This window comes from Rousettus aegyptiacus, unplaced genomic scaffold, assembly GCF_014176215.1.
Source record: "Rousettus aegyptiacus isolate mRouAeg1 unplaced genomic scaffold, mRouAeg1.p scaffold_m13_p_12, whole genome shotgun sequence".
In the NCBI taxonomy this organism is placed as follows: Eukaryota; Metazoa; Chordata; class Mammalia; order Chiroptera; family Pteropodidae; genus Rousettus; species Rousettus aegyptiacus.
Window position 1 is genome coordinate 17858672 of NW_023416287.1, and position 21200 is coordinate 17879871.

Here is a 21200-nt window from a genome sequence, read left to right on the forward strand (position 1 = left end):
CAGGGCCCAATTATCACTGGGGTTGGGCACACATAAACCTGGGGCAAAGGTGGCTCCAGGACATATCCTGAAAAGGTCTGTCTCAGTCCTGGGCCTGAAACCAGAAGGCCCACAGTGGAGAAAGTACTGAGGATAGTCTGGTTTGAATAAAGACCAATTTATTAACCAGGAGATGTCCAAGTGGGGCTCCCAGGGGGCATGTGGCCTGATGTCAGTTCTGATTGCCTTCAATGAGTAGCTGTGATGATGGGTTGTTCCCAAGCTCCAGCCAGACTCAAAACCGCACAGAAAACAGCAACTACTATCACAACCAACAGATTTATTAACCTGGGCTCTACTGGCCTCTCCGAGTAGGGAATAGGGGGAGACTGGGAAAATGACCACAAAGCCAGAGAAACAGGAGAAAGAGGGAACGACAGGGGGAAAGGGGACAACTACGTTGTCTTCCCTAGATCGATTTTCTTCTGGATGGCTCGTGCTGAGTGGTAGATGAGTGAATCAATGAGTCCGGCCACTGGGGAGAGAGATGAGGGGTGGCGCCAGTCCAGTTTGGCCCTTGGCTTGAATTCCAGGGCCTTACCGGCCAGGCCAGCATCTCCCCTTGGCCCTCGAGGTGTCTCCCCTCCCACGACCAAAACCTGGGGTGGGGCACAGGCTTCACACTCCCCACCACACCCCAACCCCAAATAGATGCCCTCCGGCTTCTAACCTGTGAACATGCCCCCGATGATGGCGCACACGCCCGTCAGGAAGTGTGTGAAGGACCTGGCAGAGGGGCAGGGGGATCAGCAGGCTCACCCTACTCCCACCAGGCCCAGGCCCCTCCCTCTCCCCGCCCTCACCTGTGCTTCTCTGTCAGCTTCACCATCATGGGCGAAAGCTCGTAGAGCACAAAGACGCCAGGAAGCCCCTGGTCGCCCAGCAGCCCATTGGCGACCTTCTCATGTCTGGTCACAGAAAACTGATTTGTCCTCAGCACCTGGAACAGGAGGGGAAGGCCCAGAGCCAAGTCTACGACCTGACTCCCAACCACCCCTTCACCCCTGTTCCTGTCCTATGTCTTATACTGCCTGGAGTGTCGTGGAGGAGAGAATGAGTCCCCACACTGGTAATGAACACTGCAAGATCTGGGGACCACCTAAATGCCCTCTCCTAGCCTAACCACCCCAGCTCTTTATAGTTTACCAATCCCAGCTACGTTTGGTGGATCCTGTCAATGGGGGTCCATGGATGAGAAGCAACTTTCCAAGTCTGTACCATGAGCTCCTGGCAAGGCAGGGCCTGATTTCCTCTGCCCCTCAGTCCCATGCATCTACCAGTCTGCTGAGATGTTCCACAGGCCACAGCAGAAAAGGGAGTAACCAGGAAGAGTCACCCCCAGCCCAGGTCAGACCATGGGAAACAGTGAGGCCAACAGATAGTGGGCACTGGAGGAACAGATGGTCGCAGTTAGAGTAAGTAGGAAGAGCAAATGCTTTGAAATGTGACAGCCCGAGGCCTGCCTGGGGCTGTGAGGGCAAATCACCTACCCTCTCTGACCCTTAGTTTATCGCCTATCACAAGGGAATAAGAGCAGCACTTCGCTTCCCAGGTTGAAGGGACTCAAGTGCTTGGTACCGAGAGGGACTCTGATACCTAAGCTCCCGCAGACTCACCTCCCCGTCTAGCTTCATGTACACTGTGGGTACCACCTTCACAAAGTACTGGAACATCATGGAGGCTGCAGGGAGAAGAGAGCACTGGGCATGGGTGCCAGGCAGGGCTTTGGTAGCTGAGGGCTACCTCCCAGGTTGGTACCTTGAGGTGCAGTGACGTTGGTACGGTCCAGGGGGTTAACAATGCCCGGGTAGTCCTCCCCAAATGACAGGTGCCGGATGTAGTGAGTCATGTTGATCTGCAAGCAACACCAGTCCCTGGGCCTCTCATAGCACTCGAAGCCCCAGCAGGCCCTACCCCATCAAAAGCTCTGCAGTACAGAGGCAGACAGAGATGCCTGGGTCTGGGGAGTGGGTGTGTGGAGATGGAGGAGGGAGGGAAGGGCCCTGCTTGGGAAAATCTGACCGAGCTAGTCGCCCCTACTCCCCACCTAGGAACTCTTTCTTCACAGGGTCCGCAGCCTCCTGGGGCTGCATCCATACATTAGGCAAACGGACTGGGCAAGGGCCCTTTTTGGCAGGTGCTAGCTTTCCTTGAGGTCTCATGCTAGGGAAGCATAGGCTGGAGTGGCCCCAGATTGCCCAGCTCCTGCTCCTGTCCTGCTCCAGTCTATATCAAACAGCCACTAGAGAGATCATAAAAAATATACAAATTGTGCCATGACCTTGGTTAAAGTAGGCCAACAGCCTACCACTGCTTTCAGGACAAAGGCCTGACTCTTCAGCATGGCCCCCAAGTCCTGCAGTCTGGTGCCCACCAACCTTCCCAGCCTCATCCATCCACATGGGCCCTTGTGGCTCTTGAAAAATGCCAGTCCTTCCGGACTTTGCCCAAGATCCTCTCTGCCAGAAATGCTGTTGTCCAATCTCATCTTGTCTCTAGCCTGTACAGATCTGTTAAAAAGTCACTCCCAGTTCCTCGACCCTCAAGACTGGATCCCCTGTCAGATGTGGCATATTTTCCTTTATGTTCCCCAACCCCAGCATGTCTCTACAAAGAAATGAATGTAGCAACTGGCTCCTACCCCACCCGCCCTCCATGGTTTCCACCCGGTACGTACATTGTCGAGGCCGAAGCTCTGGAGGTCGTGGACTGGGGAGAGAAGAGGGAAGGTGTCACCAGGCGGAGCAGAACCGGCCACCTGGCTCCCCCAGAGTCCTTGCTCAGGCCTCCTCACTCCTCCCTCTAGAATGTGACCTGCCCCGTTCTTCTTTGACCTCCTCAGCAGCCCCTTGCCCCCTCCCTTCCAGGCTGGCCTTGCTTAAGGGAAGCCAGAAAAGGCCTGCCTTGGACCCGTGGGAAGAGGCCATACCCTCCTCAAGGGTCTTAAAAACACGGGCCCCAGTTCTTCTCTGACATATATAGGGTGCCCTTTTATGGACATCACTCCAGGCCTTCATTCCCACCAAGGCTCTGTGTGCATCTTAGGAAACAAAACTCATCAACTTGGTCTGTTATTAACTAGAGCCAATGACCAATCACTGAACCCCAAAGTAAGGTGGAACCTGTGAATGCTAAGCTCTTTCCCTGATTCCTGACCCTACTTGCAGAGCCCCCAAAAAGGAAATTATATGAGTACCCTGTACCACCTTTTCCAGAATAAGTTGTTCCAGCCCTCTGACCCTGATCCCTCTTGTTGCACGGAACCCCAACTCAAAGTATGTCCCAGTGCTTTTTATAGTCACTCAGCAGCCAGGCCAGAGAAGGTCCCAATCCCAGGTCCATCCAAATCTCCCCCAACCTGGGAGGGTAGGCTGCCCCAGAAGTAAGGCTTGGCCTCCCGGGGGAACAGAGCCACTTACTCTCCACAGCATGTACTGCAGCATGGAGGAGGGAAGGGGAGAAAGAGAAAAAAGATTCAGAGCTTCACAATGAGAACTATGGAGCAGAATAGGTGGTAGAAGGCTGGCATCTTCTTCCTCCTGCAGCAGGATCTGGACCTAGCTAACAAGCCTCCTCCTGGTCCACAGGAGCCATTCCCTGGCAGGGAAGAGTGCAAGAGGGACTAGGAAGAACAAAAGACCTAGAGCCCAAACAGCCACTTTTCTAGTTGTGTGACCTTGGGCAAATCACTTGCCTTCTCTGGGCCTCTGTGATCTCTGCACAGGGCTGCCCCAAGGACCAGGTTAAGATCTAAGATGGAAAATTACTTGGTAAACTTTACAATCTCTCCTCCTCCCCAATCCAAGTCAACAAGGATGCCAGGAACTAGCTCCCTGGCCTTCAACTCAGCCAGATTTCTGGCTTTGGGTAACAGCAGCATCGTGCTTTGAACATCCTTACAGGGTATAGAATATCCTTTGTCCTGGGCTCCCTGATTCTGACAACAGCCCAGAGAGGCAGAGATGCTGCAGTCACCTCTGGCATCACTTTCTACTGAGTGCCTGCTGTCCCTGTGCCAACAGCTCAACACTGATCGGTTTCCCACAATCCCAGTGAATCCACCCTCGCCCGGCACCCTCCTGAGTAAAAAGGGGGCTCTAGACCCTACGTGACCCTCCACAACACTTGGCCTCACCCCTACAAACTGCCTTAAAGACCAGCAGGGCTATCTGCATTGGGCCTGTTACTCCTGCTCACCTTAGTCACTGGGCAGAGCTCGGGACTGCCAGGTCATTTTCATGCCCTAACTCTTGTCACCACGTGGCTCTGTACATACCCTAATATGGTCCTGACTCCTATCCCTCCCAGACCTCCCATGGATCTTGTCACTCATCGGCACAATCGGACGTTTTCAACCTCCAAACGCTCCCTCACCTTTTTGCTCCAACCACAGCCTGGCCCTCCCTTGAAGGTACTATTTCTCTCACGGTTCCCAAGTGGTGACTACTTTCCCATACCCATCCTCCTCCTTGGTTTAAAGAGAGGGCCTGCCTGCTCCTAGATGCCACTTACAGATCACTGTCCTTTGATCTTCCCTAAAAATCCCCAGACTTGCAGCTCATGGCAAACTCTACCACTAATTAGCCCTACTTGTTTTAGTCACCGAGAGCTCCACGTAGAACCCCCAGGTCATTCCTCCCACACTGTTTCTCAAAGTTTCTAGCCACTGGCCATCAGTCACTCTCATGTGACCCTGTCACAATTTCTGGTGATTCCCATGATTCTTGTGATCCCAAACCTGCGCAGTCTGCCTTTCCTCCTGTTGCAGGTTTGAGTGTTCTACACTTCAGAGGCACTAGACTCTGTTTTCTTTTTCCTTCTTAAGGTCCTCACTCCAATAATTGTCTCTCTCATCTCTGGAGCATCACTTTTTCTCCTTAGCAGATAATTTCTGATGGCATATTAACATCACGCATCTGACAAAACCTTCCCTTGATTTTGCATTTCCCTCCAGCTACAGCCCGCTTTGTTTCCATTAGAGCCAACTCTACAAAGGAGCTGTCTATACTCACGGGCTCCAACTCCTCTCCCATTCCCTCCTACAGGTGCTCCCAACCACTCCAGCCGAACTGCTCTGTCAAGGTCACAGAGACCACTGCAAAGTTATATATCCATGGGCAATTACTGCTTGATGCCCGGAAGCATCTGATACGTTCTGGAAACACTTTCATCCCGTGGCTGTCAGGACGAAACTCTTGGTTTGCATTCTCACCTACCAGTGTGTCTGCCCAGTCTCCCCTGCTGCTTCCTCATGATGCCCTTGTCCTCTAAGAGTGGAGGTCCAGCACTCAGTCCTCTGTGTGCTTGTCTCCATCTACCCTCACCTCCATGGAGATCTCATCTTGTCTCATGGGTTTAAATATGCTGATGACTCCAACATTTGTATCTCCAGGCCAGACCTCTTCCCATGAACTCCAGACTTGAATAGCCAACTGCTTACTTGACATCTGGGGTGTCTAAAAGGACACCCAAATGCCAATGATCTGTACCTGTCAAAAGCTGAGTATTTGCTTTACACCCCTTGCCTCCAACCATCTAAACCTGTTCCTCTGGGTCTTCCCCCTCTCACTAAATGGCAACTTCATCCTCCTTGCTACTCAAAACCTTGACTCCTCTTTCCCTGACCCTTCACATCCACCTGCAACTCCTCTGAGCTCTACCTGCAAAATACATGTAGTCACTGCTCACCACATCTACCACCACTCTGGCCCAGCCCCATCACCTGTGCCTGGCCCGATCACTGCAATCCTAACTGGCCTCTCTGGTTCTGTCCTTCCTCCTACAGTGAAGACTAGAGCAGAGTGCTGCCTATCTTGTCAAAGTTACGTCGGAGCACATACCGCTTCTTGAACGCTGCAAGGGCTTCCCATCTCACACAGAGTAAAAGCCCAAGACCCTAGAGTGCCCCTCCAAGCCCGACACGACATGGCCCCGTTACCTCTCTCATCTTCTAACCACACTGCTCCGCTCACTCTGCTCCAGCCAGCCTAGCTTCCTTACCGTACCTTGAATTCTACAAGCACATTCCCGTCTTAGGGATTTGCATGTACTGTTCTCTCTGCTCAAAACACTTTCCCTCAGACATCCACAGGGCCGGCTCCTTCACTTTCTTCAAGTCTTTACTTAGAATACCCTGTCAGAGAGCCTTTCCCTGACCACCTATGTAAAATAGCACACACACGTCATCTCACCCTAGCCCTCACCTCCATCACCTATCCTGCCTTTTTTGGTTCATATTACTTAACTTAATAGCATCTAATACAACATATATTTTATATACTTGTTTATTGTCTATTTATTAGAATGTTCTGAGGGCAGGAACTTCATTTTGTTCACTGCTGTGTCTTTAGCACCTAGACTAGCACATGGCACACAGTAGGTGATTACTAAATACCTAGTGAATGCATGAATGAATAAATGAGCGAGCATAAATCTCATTTTTCCACTTTTTTTTTCTAACACCTGGTATTCCTAGGTGGTCTCCCATCCAAGTACTAACCAGGCCTGACCCTGCTCAGCTTCCGAGATTAGATGAGATCGGGGATGTTCAGGGTGGCATGGCTGTAGAAATCTCACTTTTCTTCCCTGTGAACAATGCTATGAGGTAGCTTCTAGTATCTTCAGCCCCAGAAGAAAAACTGAGTAGGGCTCACTGCTTCCGAAATTTGACATAGCTCAGGAGTGGCAGAACCTTTGTCCCAACCCTGCTTCTCTCAAAGCCTCACACACAGGTCATCTGAGATTGGGTGGGGGGAGCTTTAAAACAAGTGTCTACCACAAGCCATACTCTTTAACCTGCATGGACACCCCAGGAGATAAGGACTATCATCACCATTTTATAAAGTAGGAAACCTAAGCTCAAAAAGGTTAAGAAACTTCCTCAACGTTTTACACAGCCAGTAAGATCTGAAACTGAAATCTGAACCCAGATGTCTGGCTCCGCAGCCTGAGCTCTCAACTACTGTACCAAACTGAGAGGAAGGTCTATTCTGTGTCAAAGATAAAAGAACAATAGGCAGGTGAAGAGGCACTCAAACTTGCCAAGGTGCCCAGGGTCAAAGCTTCCCCGGCTGATGGAGGATCACTCACCGTGCACGTGGGACTGCTGGAAGCTCTTCCCCGGGGCAAAGTGGAAGTTTCCAGCCACCTGTAGGGAACAGTCCCTCTTAGTATCTGGCTGTTTCCTCCCTTCCCTTTGTCTCCTGAGGGCTGAGTGGGCCCTTGATTCACAGTGCAGCAGGGTCAACCCACAGCCCAGCTGGCCCTGCCCGGCCTTAGTTCCTCCTGTACCTTGTTGACTTCCAGGAAGCCATACACCTGGCAGCCTTCATTCTTCTGCTCCTGCATCTTCTGGGTGAAGCCCTCTCGCCGGCACTGCTCAATAGTGTCTGGGTTCTTGAAGGCCCAACCTCGACGTCGATATGCCTCCCGTACATCCTCACAAGTGTTACAGCACCTATAGGAGAGGGGAGCGGGGTGACAGAGGAGAAGAGTCCCGAAAACAGTGCTGGCACCTTAAGAAATAAAGCCTGAGATCTGCTCACTAATGAAGCCTCTGCCAACTTCATCTCTGACCAGCGAATGTTCTCAAAGCATGTTTCCTCAGGAGCAGCAGAACTATTAAAAATACATCCCATTCTGTCTGGGTGATGAAGTTTTAGAACAGATAGTGGTGATGATTACACAACGCTATTAATGTAGTTAATGCCACTGAATTGTACACTTTAAAATGGTTTTTAAAATGGCGAATTTTATGTCACATATATTTTCAAATACATATTCCCAGGATTCACTCCAGACCTGCTGAATCAGCCTCTCAGGGGTCAGGGCCTGGGCAACAAAATAGCAGGTGCCATATACAGAAAGCTTAATAGTCTGAACTGAGCCTTCCATCTCAGTGCTCTACATACAACATACATGTGATTCTTACAAAAAAGGTGTTATCATCATCCCCCTTCACAAAAGAGGTTTTGTGGCTTGGCCCAAGGACACATGGGTGGAACCTGGCTGTTGGACTCCAGAGACCACCTCTGAACCAGAGCAGGGACCACTTCAGCCTCGTCCTCAGGTCTGCAGGCCCAAGACAGGGCCTGGGCAAGGAGCATCAGTCACTCACACCTGGATCAGTGACTGAGGCACACACTTCATCCCCTCTACATTCTTGGTCCAACCTCCCCGCCTGCCAAAGAGACTGAGGATGGCTGACAAACAGTGCCTGATGGGAGTCCTGCTCACCCCACTTCCCTGAGTCCCTAGCCCCAGGGGTCTGGCTCACTTGATGTCTTCTGTCTCAGCACCATAGCAGCTTTCACAGCGATCAGGGTCCAGGGAGTCAGGGTCAAACACCTTCGCCTCAACTTTCCCAAGTTCTAAGGAGAGGGCAGAGGTGGGGCATCGGTTGAGGGCAGACACAATGAAATCTGTATTCTCAAGCTCTGCACAAGCCCTCTGGACTGTGACTTGGTAATAATAAAAGTTATAATAACAACTAATGTTTACATACCGCATACTATGTGTCAAGCACTAAGCACTTCTATACAAATATTAAATGTCAGCTGGGTACAGGTCACTGTACTTTACATGCATCATTTCATTTCATTCCCACAATGACTCTGTGAAGGTGAGGTTACCTGAGGCTCAGATATAAGTGACTGCGCAACGCAACATAGTAAGTGCAGATTTCAGCTCTAATTCCAAAGCACATGCCCTTAACCACTTTGCCATGGTACTTCTCAGACCTCTCTCTCTGCACCGGCTCCCTGCCTCTCTAACTAATACATCATAATTGGCAATTTCAGCATTTATTACCCTGACCTGTCCTCCCACAGTCTTTTTATTTTGTCATCCCACCTCAGCCACCAATTTCCATGCTCATACCTAGACCTTGTCATTACCAATTACTGCAAATTTTCCAAAATTCACTTTCAAGTATCCCAATCTTCAACCACTTATCTTTATTTTCTTAGTTCCTATTCTGGTACACAGAATCCATCAATTCTCTGAGATCACTGACACTCGTACCCCTCATGTCCTCACTTCCCTACTTAAATTCTATGGTCCAAATGGGGAGAGGACAGTCTCTTCAATAGATGATGCTGGGAAAACTGGATATTTACATGCAAAACAAAACAAAACAAAAAAAACAAAATAAGACTCTTATCTTACATCATTAACTCAAAATGGATTAACGACTTAAATATAAGACTTGATACCATAAAACTCCTAGAAGAAGACAAAAGGAAAGAGCTATTTGACAATGGATTTTTGGATATGACACCAAAAGTACAGGCAACAAAAGCAAAAATAAACAAGTGGGATTACATCGAAATAAAGTTTCTGCATGACAAAATGAAAAGGTAACCTATAGAACGGGAGAATATATTTGTGCATGATATACCTGATAAGGGGTTAAGATTTAAAATATTTAACTCAATAGTAAAAACCCAAGCCAAAAACCTAATTAAAAACAGGTAAAGGACCTGAAAAGACATTTTTTAAAAAGAAGACATCCAAATGGTCAACAGGTACATGAAAGGGTGCTTAACATCATTAATCATCAGGGAAATGCAAACCAAAACCAGGAGCTATCACCTCACACCTGTCGGAATGGCTATTAATAAACAAACAAACCAAAAAAAGATAAGCATGGGAGAGGAGGTGGAGAAAAGGGAACCCTGTGCACCGTTGGTGGGAATGTAAATTAGTAAAGCAATTATGGAAAACAGTACTGAAGGTCCTGAGTATATATCCAAAAGGATTAAATCAGTATCTCAAAGAGATTTCTGCAGTGCCATATTCATTGCAGCATTATCAAAATAGCCAAGACCTTGAAACAACCTGTCAACAGATGAATGGGTAAAGAAAATCGTGTGTGTGTGTGTGTGTGTGTGTGATCCAGCCATTAAAAAGAAGGAAATCCTGCCATCTGCAACATGGATAAACCTTTAAGTGAAGTAAGTCAGAGAAAGACAAATACTGAATGATCTCACTTATATGTAGATTCCAAAAGAGCCAAACTCATAGAAACAGAGAGTAGGGTGGTGGCTGCCTGGAGCTGGGGGGTGGGGAAACAGGTTAGAAACTTTCAGTTATAAGTGAGTTCTGGGGATCTATTGGTAACTATAGTTAACAATACTCTATTGTATATTTGTATTGAAAGTTGCCAAAAGGTCTTAAATGTTCTCATCACACACACAAAAATGTTAGCTACGTGAAGTGATAAGTGTGTTAGCTAACCTAATTGTGGTGATCATCTCATAATATATACATATATCAAATCACACGTTAAGCTTATACAATGTTATATTGCAACTATATCTCAACAAAGCTGGAAAATAAATTCCATGGTCCATTGTTGTTAATTATTTTCTTGCACACAAACAACCACAATTCATTAGTTCCTTTCTCCCTTCATTGGACAAGCCCAACAAAACCCAAACCCTAGTTAAATTCGACTACTTCTTGCCTGTGCCTCCCTTAAGACTTCTGGTCACCCTACTTCATTTCACTAATTAGTTCACTCTCCCATTCTGAGATGACTAATTTATATCTTTTCCTTTCTCCTTAGGCTTCCAAAATCCCTTCCTCTTTCATCACTCTTAGTTAATGACCTTGCTTTCAATTTCCACTAAGAAAAGAGAAGCAACAGAACCTCACTTAATTTCACCACTAAACCTACCCCCACTTCTGTCCTCTCCTCCAGCCCCCACCCCACTTCCCTGCTCTCTTAGAGCAAGACTCCTGAAAGGGTCATCTGTACTTGATGTCACCATTTTTTTTTTTTTTTGCTCTTTGATTAGATTTTCATCTCCAACAATATCAAAATTATTCCTTTTGAAGTCCGCAGTGACCTCAGTGTTGCCAATTGCAAAGGTCATTTTCGCTCCTCCTTTTACTGGACTATCAGTAGCTTTTGACACAGTTGCTCACTCTCTCTTCTTGAAACTCTTCCTACACCTGGCCTTCAGTGAATCTCTGGATTTTCTTCTACCTCAATGGCTAATCCCCTTCAATCTTCCTTCCTGGGTTCTCATTTCCTGACTTCTAAATATTGGAGGGCCTCTGGGTACCGTCCCTCCACCTCTCCTCTACCTACATTCACTCCCTAGGTTTTGTCATTTAGTCCAATGGTTTTAAATACCACCTACATGTTGATAACAGCTACATTTATTTCTCCAGCCCTCATCCAAAGTCTAGATGAGTACATTTAGTTGACTCCTTAACACCACTAGGGTATAAAATGGGCAACCCAAATTGAACATGCCTCAAGCCTGAAATCTCTCCTCAAATCCTGATCTTCCCCTGTGGGACCACTCTCCAAGATGTTCCCAATGATGCCCAACTCCTGGTAGTCACATCCTTGTGACTGTTAACTGATGAATGGGAAAGAGAATCTGGTATATATATAAGTGGAATATTATCCAGCCCTTCCACAATGAATAGGGCTGACTTGTATATCCACTAGTATAATACAGAAATGATGGTGTGCAACTACTGAGGCTAGGTCATAAAAGAAGTTGTGGTTTCCACCTCTCTCCTGAATTATTTGCACAGGGGAAAGCCAGCTGCAGTATTGTGAGGACACTCAAGCAACCCTACTGAGAAGCCCATGTGGTGACGGCACTGAGGCATCTTGCCAACGGCCGTATGTGTGAGTGAGTCCTTTTAAATTCAGACACTCCAGCCCCAGTCAAGTCTTCCGATGATTACAGCCCCAGCCAACAGCTTGACTGCAATCTCATAAGACCCTAAGCCGGAATCACCCAATCAAGCCACTCTTGAATTCCTGAACTCACAGAACTGAAAAAAACAAATGTTTGTTCTATTAAGCCACTGATACATCTAATATCCCCCCACCCCCAAATCCTCTTCCTCCTCACTGGTCATTCCTACAGTAAGTCATTCATTTTCTCAGGCCAAAAGCCTTGGAATTAACGCCTTGACTCTGCTCTTACACCCCACATCCAATGCTACAGCAAATTCTATTGGTTTTACTAGTGTTCAACATTCATACGTTGAAAAAAATGAATGATAAAGCTCATCAACAGAACAATCCCTAATGTATGAAAAATCACAGCTTTAAAGAGGGTTTTGTATGGTGGGAGACTGAGTTAATAGAGGCACTGGGAGGCTGCCTAGGCAGAAGCTCAAAATGAACAGCCACTCTGTATTAGGCATTGCACACATATTACCTCATTTGATCCTACAATTATATGTGAATGGAAAAACAAACATCCAGAGAAGCTTGGGTCCATCTAGAGGAGTTCTGTCAAGGCAACAGCACAAAGAACCCATCCTCAAACTTCTGTTACTGAAACCATGATAGGCAAGGGCTGGGGACCTTTGCAAATGATAGCCAGGTGGAGTACTCTACTCAATGTATAGAGGTTAGAAGCTCACTCTAATAGCTGGGAGATCCTAGGTAAGCCACCCGAATTCTCTGGGTCTTAGTTCTTCATTGGTCATTGGGCCAGCCACAGCCGACTTGCCAGAATGTAGGGCTTGGGTATGTCCAGCTCTGGGATCTGAGATCTGGTCCCCTACCCCAGTTACCATGACGCTCAGCCTCTGAGCTCACGGGGATGCCATCTTTATCTAGCCGCTGTTTGAACAGGTTGTGTTCCACATCCAGCTGCTGTTCCCCAGCCACATCCATGGCATCGATGCTCAGATCTGGAAGCAGGAAGTCAGGATAAGGTACTGGGATCCTAGGGGCAAGGGAATAGGTGTTTTGGAGGGTAAGGGGATGCTCGGCCTGTCCTGGGGCAGCAGTGGGTTAGGGGAAAGAGGCTGTCCTGTAAACCAGTCCAGAACCTAAGGCTGGAGGTGTGAATCTGGAAGCCCACCTGAGAACCCTGGGACTTGCAACTCCCACCCACAGTGAGGTACTCACAGGCACAAGGCATGTGTGGAAAGAACACATCGATGTTGATCTTCAGTTTATCTCCCCGTGACTTGTCCACGTAGAGTTCAGGATGCACCTGGGGCAGCACTACTTCTGTAATATTTGGCTTCATGCCTCTTTTGCCCCTACTCCCATCCCTAAAGATCTTATTCCTAGAAAGTCAAGCCCCGCCCCTTACCTCTGTGGTTAGGTAATACTGCAACTCGGACAGGAACAGTAGCAGCATGAGAAGGCCACTGACAATGGTCACTGCAGGGCAGGGAGCGAGGGTCAGAATGGCCTCTGTTCAGCTCATTCAGCCCCTGGCAGGCCAGACAGAGTGTAGAAGCCCCGGGCAAGTTCCTGGGCACCCCTCTCCCCGAGACCCCGGCCCCGCCACCGCCTACCCGTGGCGCCCCCGCAGGTCTTGACCCGGAAGTCCTCCAGAGTCTTAGGGTAGGCATCGAACTGCTTCAGCTTCCCCAGAGCCTCCATGGGGACCGGCCGGAAAGGGGATGCCAGCCGGCCCGCCCCTGCAGCCTCCCGCTTCCGGCCCAGAGCTTGAGCCACGCCCCCGCCTCTTCCGCACGCAGGCGCAGCAGCGCGCACGCTTGGCCCCACCTCTCACCCGTGTTCTCACGCTGGTTTCCCAGCATACGGGTGCTTCCTACGTCTTTGTCTGGAAACCGACTGCGGACAAGGGTTCTTTCAGTAGCGGTGGTTCTGTGTGGACTAGGATGCCCAGAGGAGGTCTCTGCGGGATAGAAACAGTAATAGTAGCTTTCGCTAGCCTAGCTTATGCTAGGAATTGCGCCAAGAGTTTCACATCAGACTCTTGGAACAATTTGAAACAATGGTTTTCAGTGTCCCCAACCAGCAGCCTTATTGTCATCTGAGAACTGGTTAGAAATGCAAATCGTCGGGCCCCACCACAGACTCGAATCAGAAACTCTGGGAGTGGCTCCCAGGTGATTGATTTCTCTGCAGCTACAGTTTGAAAATCACAGCTGTATGAATTAGGGGTGACCTTTTATCTCCCATTTCCTGTCGGAGGAACTGGCCAGGAGAAGCTAGGTAACTTGCTAAGCCAGTTAATGGCGGGGCCTGATTCCAACCTATTTCTTCTGGACCTCAAAGGACTCTGGGAGCCAGGGCCTTTGGGTCGGTTTTACTCAAACAGCGTTTCATTAATGCTGCGCATGGCTCATCGCAGTGCATGACTCAAATCATTTCAGTGATGTAAGACCAGAAATTTAATAAGTGGTGGTTCAGGGGACTGGGAGTCTACAGGAGAAAGTGACTGACATGCTGGATTAGAGAAGGTTTCCAGGAAGAGAAGGATGAACACTGGAGCTGGGTGCCTTATGACACTCTGACTCAGGAGAAGCTGAACAATGCCAGAGTGCCCCTTCTGCCCTCAGGTTGCAGTTTGCTAGGAAAGGGGAGAAGGAAAGAACGAATTCATTAGCTGAAAACTGACAATATGCCAACTGCTGTAATCCATTCTATCAGAACAACCCTGAGAGGTAGGTGCTATTTCAAACCCCGTTTTATAGATGAGGAAGCCAAGAGGTGAATTGACTTTGCCCAAATTTGCAGGGGTAATTAATGGGACAAAGCTGCTGATTTGAGGCCTGTTTTTTCAGAATCTGGAGCCTGGATCTTTTCTATGCATTAGCTTCCACCACCAAGTGCGAAAGGCATCTATTCTCAGATCCATGCCCAGAAACTAAACAGGAATTGTCCTCTCCTCTCTGGACTGTGTTTATTCTGTGTCCAACCATGTTTGACTTCCAAGCCCTCCTTCCTGTGGCTCCAGATTAAATGACTCACTCCTTAAACACATATTATTCAAGCTCCTCCTATTTCCCAGGTCTCTCTGGGTTTGGGGAATACCATGACGAATAAAAGCGTGTCATGGGGCCTCAGGGCCCAATGAGGAGAGTTCCTTAGGGACTTCAATAATACAGAAGGTCGGGAAAGGAACCCCATAATGAGTGACATTTAAAATGAAATTTGAAGAAAGGGAAGGAACTAGGAGGTGAAATGCTGAGGGTAGGAGTGGGAGAGAGTCATTTATTCCAGGAAGAGGAACTGCATGTGCAAAGGTTCTGACGCAAGATGGAACTTGGAAAGTTCTAGGAACAGGAAAAGGCCAGAATGGCTGGAAAATATGTGAGATGAGTGAGGACTTAGGATTTTATTCTGAGTGCAACAGGATGCCATTTTAATGATCCAAGCAGGAAATTAGTTTAAGGTCATGCTAGTTGCTGGGTGAAGAATGGATGAAGAATAGACAGAACAGAAGCAAAAATACTGATTAGGAAGTTGTTGCAGGCTTCTTGTTGTGGAAGGAAAACATTATAAACACCTCTTTTGAAAGGAAAAATAGAATATGAGCTTTCATTTTTAATAAAGGAATCAGTTTTTCTGTGTAAAATACTTTGCTGGCTAGATAGGTGAGGCCAAGGCAATGGTTCTCAAGGTGTGGTCCCTGAACCAGCAGCACTGGCATCACTTGGAAACTTGCTAGAAATGCAAATTCTCAGGCTCCGCCTCAGAAAACGGAATCAGAAACTCTGAGGATGAGGCCCAGTACTTTGTTTTTATTAAGCCTTCCTGGTGATTCCAAAGCATACTCAAGTTGAAGAAGCATTTAGCTAAGAAAAGTCTCAGGCAAATACTTTTTATTTGCACTAGGGTACAATCCACCTCAGGAAGAAACTTCTTTTTATATTTGTAGAACATTATTTAAGTAATAGCACAAATCATAAAACAATGACCAGTGAAAAATTTAATTATAAAGATTCTAGTTCCAGTAATATGCAGACTTAACCTTCCTGCTGAAAAGCATCTTGAAATGCCGAATAACAAATTTCCCTTTGAACATATAGCTGACTTATGAAAAAAAGAGAAATTCCCAGGAGCTAAAGGTAAAGGAGTTAGTTAAAACAGTGAACTTGTGAGCCGACTTTGTGGCTCTGAGGTTGGGGCAGGGAGTGGTGGCTAACAGAGCTGATGTGTTAGCAAGGGTGTTTCTTTCTTTCTTTTTTTTTTTTTGAGCACAATAATAATTCATATTAACAGATATTTACAGTTTACAAAGCACTTTCATGTAAATAACTTTGTCTATTAGAGGGTAATACACGTTAGGAGCTGTAATTTAGTAAGATGTTATATTAGTTTAGAAAGGCTTTGGAAGGAAGTGACTTTTTTATTGGAATCAAATAGATGGGAAGAAAATGGTTTCACAAAGTATTTTTTAATTAGTATAACCTAAACTCCCCCATAATCGTATTGTACTTGCCTTATCATCACTGTCAAAATAGATGAGGGTGGTGGTTCTTTTTTGGGTATCGAATATTAATGCCTATTAGGAAGAAGAGATGATATTTTGAGGCTTCAACAAAAAGATGGAATCTTGACAGAACTAGACCTGTTGAAAAAAGTAGGCTAGAAAAAAATTATACAGGAAGAGAAAGAATGCTTGAGATTGTCTTAACTTGTGTACTGGACGGGAAGACAAAAACAAAAATAAAACATTACCGAGACATCATAATCACTCCAATTTTAGTATATGTGCTGCCGAAGTGAGCACACGAGACATCAAAATCATACTGTATAATTCCATCTATTTATTTACTTTTTAAAAATTTTTTACAAGAGTTTATTTGAGCCAAACTGAACATGCCAGGGAGCAAGATCTCAAATGCTCCTGTATAACTCCATTTACCAAATGATCAAATGAAATCACTTCGTTTACAAAATGATCAAACAAGGCAAATCTACAGAGAAAATAGGTTCGTAGGTGCCTAAAATGAGGAGTGGGATTGATTGCAAATGTGAATGAGGGAACTTTTCTGATGGAAAAGTTCTAAAACTGAATCGTGGTGATGTTTGCACAACTGTTTAAATTTACTAAAAATTATTGAATCATACACTTAAAACGTGTCAATGTTATGGTATGTGAATTGTGCCTTGATAAAGCAAAACAAACATTTAAACTTTCTAACATTTTTAAAGATCACATCTTTAATGTTTTTTTTTTTTTTAACAGTTTTAACTTTTAAAAAGATCACATCTTTCCAAGGGCTAGAGAAAAGAAAAATAGGGAATGAGTACTTAGTGAGTATGGGGTTTCTTTTGAGATGATAAATATGTTCCAGAACTAGATAGTGTGATGGGTGCATTACATTGTGAATGTATAAAGTGTCACTGAATTGTACACTTTAAAATGGTTAAAATGGTAAAGTTTTTGAGTGTTTTATAACAATAAAAATGATTATACCAGTTGATATAAATAAAATAGCAATAAAGCTTACTGTGCATTTTTTTACTAGATGATTTTTAAAACCTTTTTTATTTTGAAATAACTACAGGCACGTAAGAAATTTCAAAAATAATAAAGAGAAGTCCTGTGTACCAATCACCCAGTTTCTCTAAATGGTAGCATTTTACCATATAGTACCAATAATACTTCATCCAAACCAGGATGTTGACATCGGTACAATACGATTGACTGGACTACAGACCTTACTCAGATTTTTTTGATGAGTTATTTTATTTTCTTATGTTTTAAATTAATTAATTTTTTATGGTGACATTGGTTAACGAAATCTGGTTTTAGCTGTACATTTTAACGGTAAGACATATATATATATATTTACATTGTGTGTTCACCTCCCATAGTTAGATGTCTTCCTCTCACCACATATTTGACCCCTTTTACCCCATATACCTGCCCTGGTGAGTTATTTTAAAAGCTATGAAATAGCCAGTGCAGATTTCCACTAGTTAAGTTGAACTATTTTACCATTCTCATCCCATGGAAGAAAACATTTTGATTTAAAAAAAAAAAATGGTCTCTCTTTTTTTCCTGAAATATTAATGATAACTCAAGGTTTTTCGTTTTGTTTTTTAATATCTTCCACATGCTAGGATTGAGTTAAAGTGATGAGAGTGGAGACGAAGAGAAGGTGGTTTGGAAATAGAACCAAGTGGATTAAAAAGTAGATTTGGAAATCATAGGAGAGAGAGAAATCACGGATAACACATGGGCTTCTGGCTTCTACAACTCGGTGGATGGCAGGACCATTTATTGAGATAGAGAAGTCTTAGAAAGGAATTGGTTTAAAGGAAACATTGTGAGTTCAGTCTCACGCTTGTTCAGCATGAGAAGTCTCTGAGACATCTTAGTGAAAGTTTGATAGGCTGTCGGATAGGGAGTCCAGAGAATAGAAGAGAGGTCTGAGCCAAAGTTACACAATTAGAGAGGAGATGTCACACATAAATAGTATTTAAATTCCCTCTCAATTCTATTCATGTATCCTGTAAATATTTGTTAAGTGATCCTAAGTCTCAGGGATGCAGGAGTAAAGAAGACATACAAGGTCAGTCCCTGTTCTCATGGATCTTACATTCAGTGTAGCAGCTTGTATATTATAGACAGGATAAGGGTGGTGGCATTGTCCAGGCAGGCTAAAGGAAGGAGGTCACAATGTGTACTTTGTGATGAGAACTATGATATAACTGGGCGGCACTAAGGGCCTAGCTTTCCTCTTATGGGGAGGGTACAGGATACCCCATGTATTATTTTTCTGCTCTTGCACCTCCATTCAAGGCCCAGCTAGATTCCTCTATGGAGGTAAGTAAATGGATAGGGAGGCAGGAGATGAGGATTTGGGAGGAGGTGTGGTATGGAGGGTTGGGGAGCCATGGAGGCCAGCGGGACAGAGCATTGTGGGGTTGTTTGTGGCCTTGTTCCTCTTCTTTCCCAGTCCTGGGTAAAGAAACCAGTCTGCTGCCTGCCACAGAAGCCACTGCCTAGAGCAGACATGAAGCGCGTATGGCAGATTTTTGTCCTGTGGGTACTCTGGGTTTTCATCTTGTGGCTGATGGCCCCCGCCTAGATCAGAAACCAGAAATGGAACCCCAGGGAAAACTGATATACTTGGTACCGAGGTGTTGTAGCTGCATTTGGTTCAAATTTAGGAAGTGTGGCTGCCCATCTGGGACCCTCAACTACTCCCTCCGCAACCACACAGTCAGAGAACAGAACTGGTTTGATGCATACTATGAGAAGACGATGGGACTCCTAATGGGGGCAACAGAGTCCATGCCCCCCAATGCTGTGCTCTGATAGTTGGTCAGTGGTCATCACTGGGCCCAACCCCATCTTCTGCTCTTCCCAGGCCTAGCCCACCTCCCACTTTCCAGCCCAAACCCCTGCCCTTGGCCCTGGCTTAGTGTACCTCCCGTCTTCACAGCCTCAGCCCTCTTATCGACCCAGGTCTGTTTTCCTTCCACTGGGAGTTGATGCTTGGGTCCCAGCCCCTACTCTTCCCTCTGGCTGTTTCCAGGGCAAAAACTCAGCAATGGAACTGGGCAAAGTGTGGGAGAAGCTGTTAACGGTGATTCACAGACCCTCGGTGAGACATTTTGACCTCTGCTGTGGGACTTATGCACTGGTGGGGAACTTGAAGATCCTGCGGGCCTCCAGCCTTGACAACATCACTCAACATACCGCCGTCTTCAGGTAAGCATTGAGAAGAGGGCAGGGAGCAGGAAGATACAGACCTGTCCCCAGAGCTCTGTCAGTTTCTGCTCTCCTTCCAAAGATGAACCAGGCCCCTGTTCATAGCTTCAAGATGGTGGGGAACCAAACCACAGGACACTTCATCTGCCACAGGAATGCTGGGGCCTGGGGTTCCTGGAGACAGCTCCTGCTACTCTTGCTGAAGCTTTCTGGTCTGTCATGGACTTCGGAGACTCTGAGTGAGGAGGTGATGGTCTGGGAACCCAGACATTCTTAGTATGAGAGTGAGAGGTGGTCACTGCAGGAGAAGACAGGGGACTCCAGAGAGACCCTTTACTGGCCTACTGGGGGAACCTACAGGACCTTCCCGGGTCTCAGGGGCTACTGAAATGCCCCCACCTCCTAATTTTTCTCAGATTTTGGAACATGATCCAGTTCCCTATTGGAATGGAAGATAGCAAAGACCAGGTAAGGGGACGGATGGGAGTAAGATGTGGCTGTGGGAGGGGCACCATGTAGGCTCCTTCCCCTTCTCCCCCAGATCCTAGGGATCAGCCCAACCTTCCTCAGGTACAACCAGGGCAACAGGCTGGATAACCAGGGTGAGTACCAGCCCTGGGGCTCGTGGCTCTGTTCTGTGCCTTGTCCATTTGTGACCCAGTTAAGATTCTTATCCCTTACTCACTTAAAACTTCTCTCCCCTATGCCTTCATCAAAAAGTCTAAAAATTTCTGCCTGGTTTTCAATACCCTGACCCTTCCCCTCTCCTCCCGTCTCCCAGGCTCACGCACTAGGCTTCTTGGCATCCCCCAAACACACCAGCTATCTGGTGCCTTCTCACACACTGCTCCCTCTGCCTAAAATGCCCTTCTCTTGTCTCCTTGGGGAATCATCTCTCTTTCTCCAATATGAGGAGGAGAAGCTAGTTGATGGTCTCTTTTCCAGGCTTCTGGGTCACACTGTGTGTTCAGATCCTGTCTTCCCTGGAGGAGGTGAGCTCCATTTTCCTCCCAGCTCTAGGAGGCAGCCTGCCACACTTGATGTTGATCAAGGACAGGATTCCGTCTGCTGACACATACCTCCCTGTCATTCCTCAGGATGCCAGCTTTGGATTTGGATCAGAGAAGCAAGGAAAGTTGTCCCATGACTGGGAGGATGCAAATCAGAATGGCTCTAAGGAGATTCTGTCCATGCCTACCACAGAAGCGGAAGTAGAAGTCAGAGAGAGTGTGTGGGCAAGCTAACCATCCACACGTGACACCCTGGCAAGTCCACACAAATTCTAGCCCTTTGGGTCTGAAAGCAGGGGAGTCTTGGAATTGTAGCAGCAGCAGCAGCAGCAGCAGCAGCAGCAGCAGCAGCAGCAGCAGCAGCAGGACTCCGAGGACTTTTGGGGGTAAAGGGCAAGAGATATTGTGTGGACATCATTTGCGTACTGAATAAAATCCTGAACTGATTCTCTTACTTGCAAAGACAGTGTCAGGGGAGGAAGGGCCAGACTTGCTATCCAGATCTTGGGGACAAATTTACATTACTTTCTCTGCCTGAGTTTACTTATGTGACTGCTGATAGCTGGCGGCTTAGTTGAGGCTGAATGCTCTAACATTGCCTTGCTTACCTGTCTAGGCCTCAGCTGGCATGGCTGGAATTGCTAGACAGCTAGGGCTCTCTCTCCGTGTAATCCTTTATCCTGGATTTCTTCATGTGATGGGGGAAATATTACAAGAGAGTGAGAGTGGAAGC

The 21200-nt window shown here is 46.7% G+C and overlaps 2 protein-coding genes and 1 pseudogene across 5 annotated transcripts; 1 reads left to right on the top strand and 2 right to left on the bottom strand.

Annotated features, from left to right (window-relative positions):
* Positions 1 to 299: 299 nt before the first annotated feature.
* On the bottom strand, positions 300 to 13475 carry ERGIC3 (ERGIC and golgi 3). 4 transcript variants are annotated; one of them, XM_016126439.2, is made up of 14 exons: positions 13330 to 13475; positions 13122 to 13192; positions 12932 to 13019; positions 12592 to 12711; positions 8315 to 8408; positions 7330 to 7495; positions 7129 to 7186; positions 3459 to 3473; positions 2717 to 2748; positions 1798 to 1894; positions 1656 to 1720; positions 843 to 979; positions 710 to 765; positions 300 to 514 (listed from the first exon to the last, which is right to left on the bottom strand). In XM_016126439.2, the coding sequence occupies exons 1-14, from the start codon at positions 13415 to 13417 to the stop codon at positions 435 to 437; spliced, it is 1167 nt and encodes a 388-aa protein (XP_015981925.1). In that variant the 5' UTR covers positions 13418 to 13475; the 3' UTR covers positions 300 to 434. The 4 variants fall into 4 exon arrangements, with proteins under 4 accessions (XP_015981925.1, XP_015981924.1, XP_015981926.1 ...); XM_016126438.2 differs by having other exon boundaries at positions 12583 to 12711; XM_016126440.2 differs by lacking the exon at positions 3459 to 3473 and having other exon boundaries at positions 12583 to 12711.
* Positions 6492 to 6608, bottom strand: LOC118610494 (annotated as a pseudogene).
* Positions 13476 to 13575: 100 nt separating the features above from the next.
* On the top strand, positions 13576 to 20913 carry CUNH20orf173 (chromosome unknown C20orf173 homolog). Its single transcript, XM_036229487.1, has 4 exons — positions 13576 to 14448; positions 19282 to 19457; positions 19874 to 19925; positions 20555 to 20913. The coding sequence occupies exons 2-4, from the start codon at positions 19297 to 19299 to the stop codon at positions 20699 to 20701; spliced, it is 360 nt and encodes a 119-aa protein (XP_036085380.1). The 5' UTR covers positions 13576 to 14448; positions 19282 to 19296; the 3' UTR covers positions 20702 to 20913.
* The last annotated feature ends 287 nt before the right edge of the window (positions 20914 to 21200 follow it).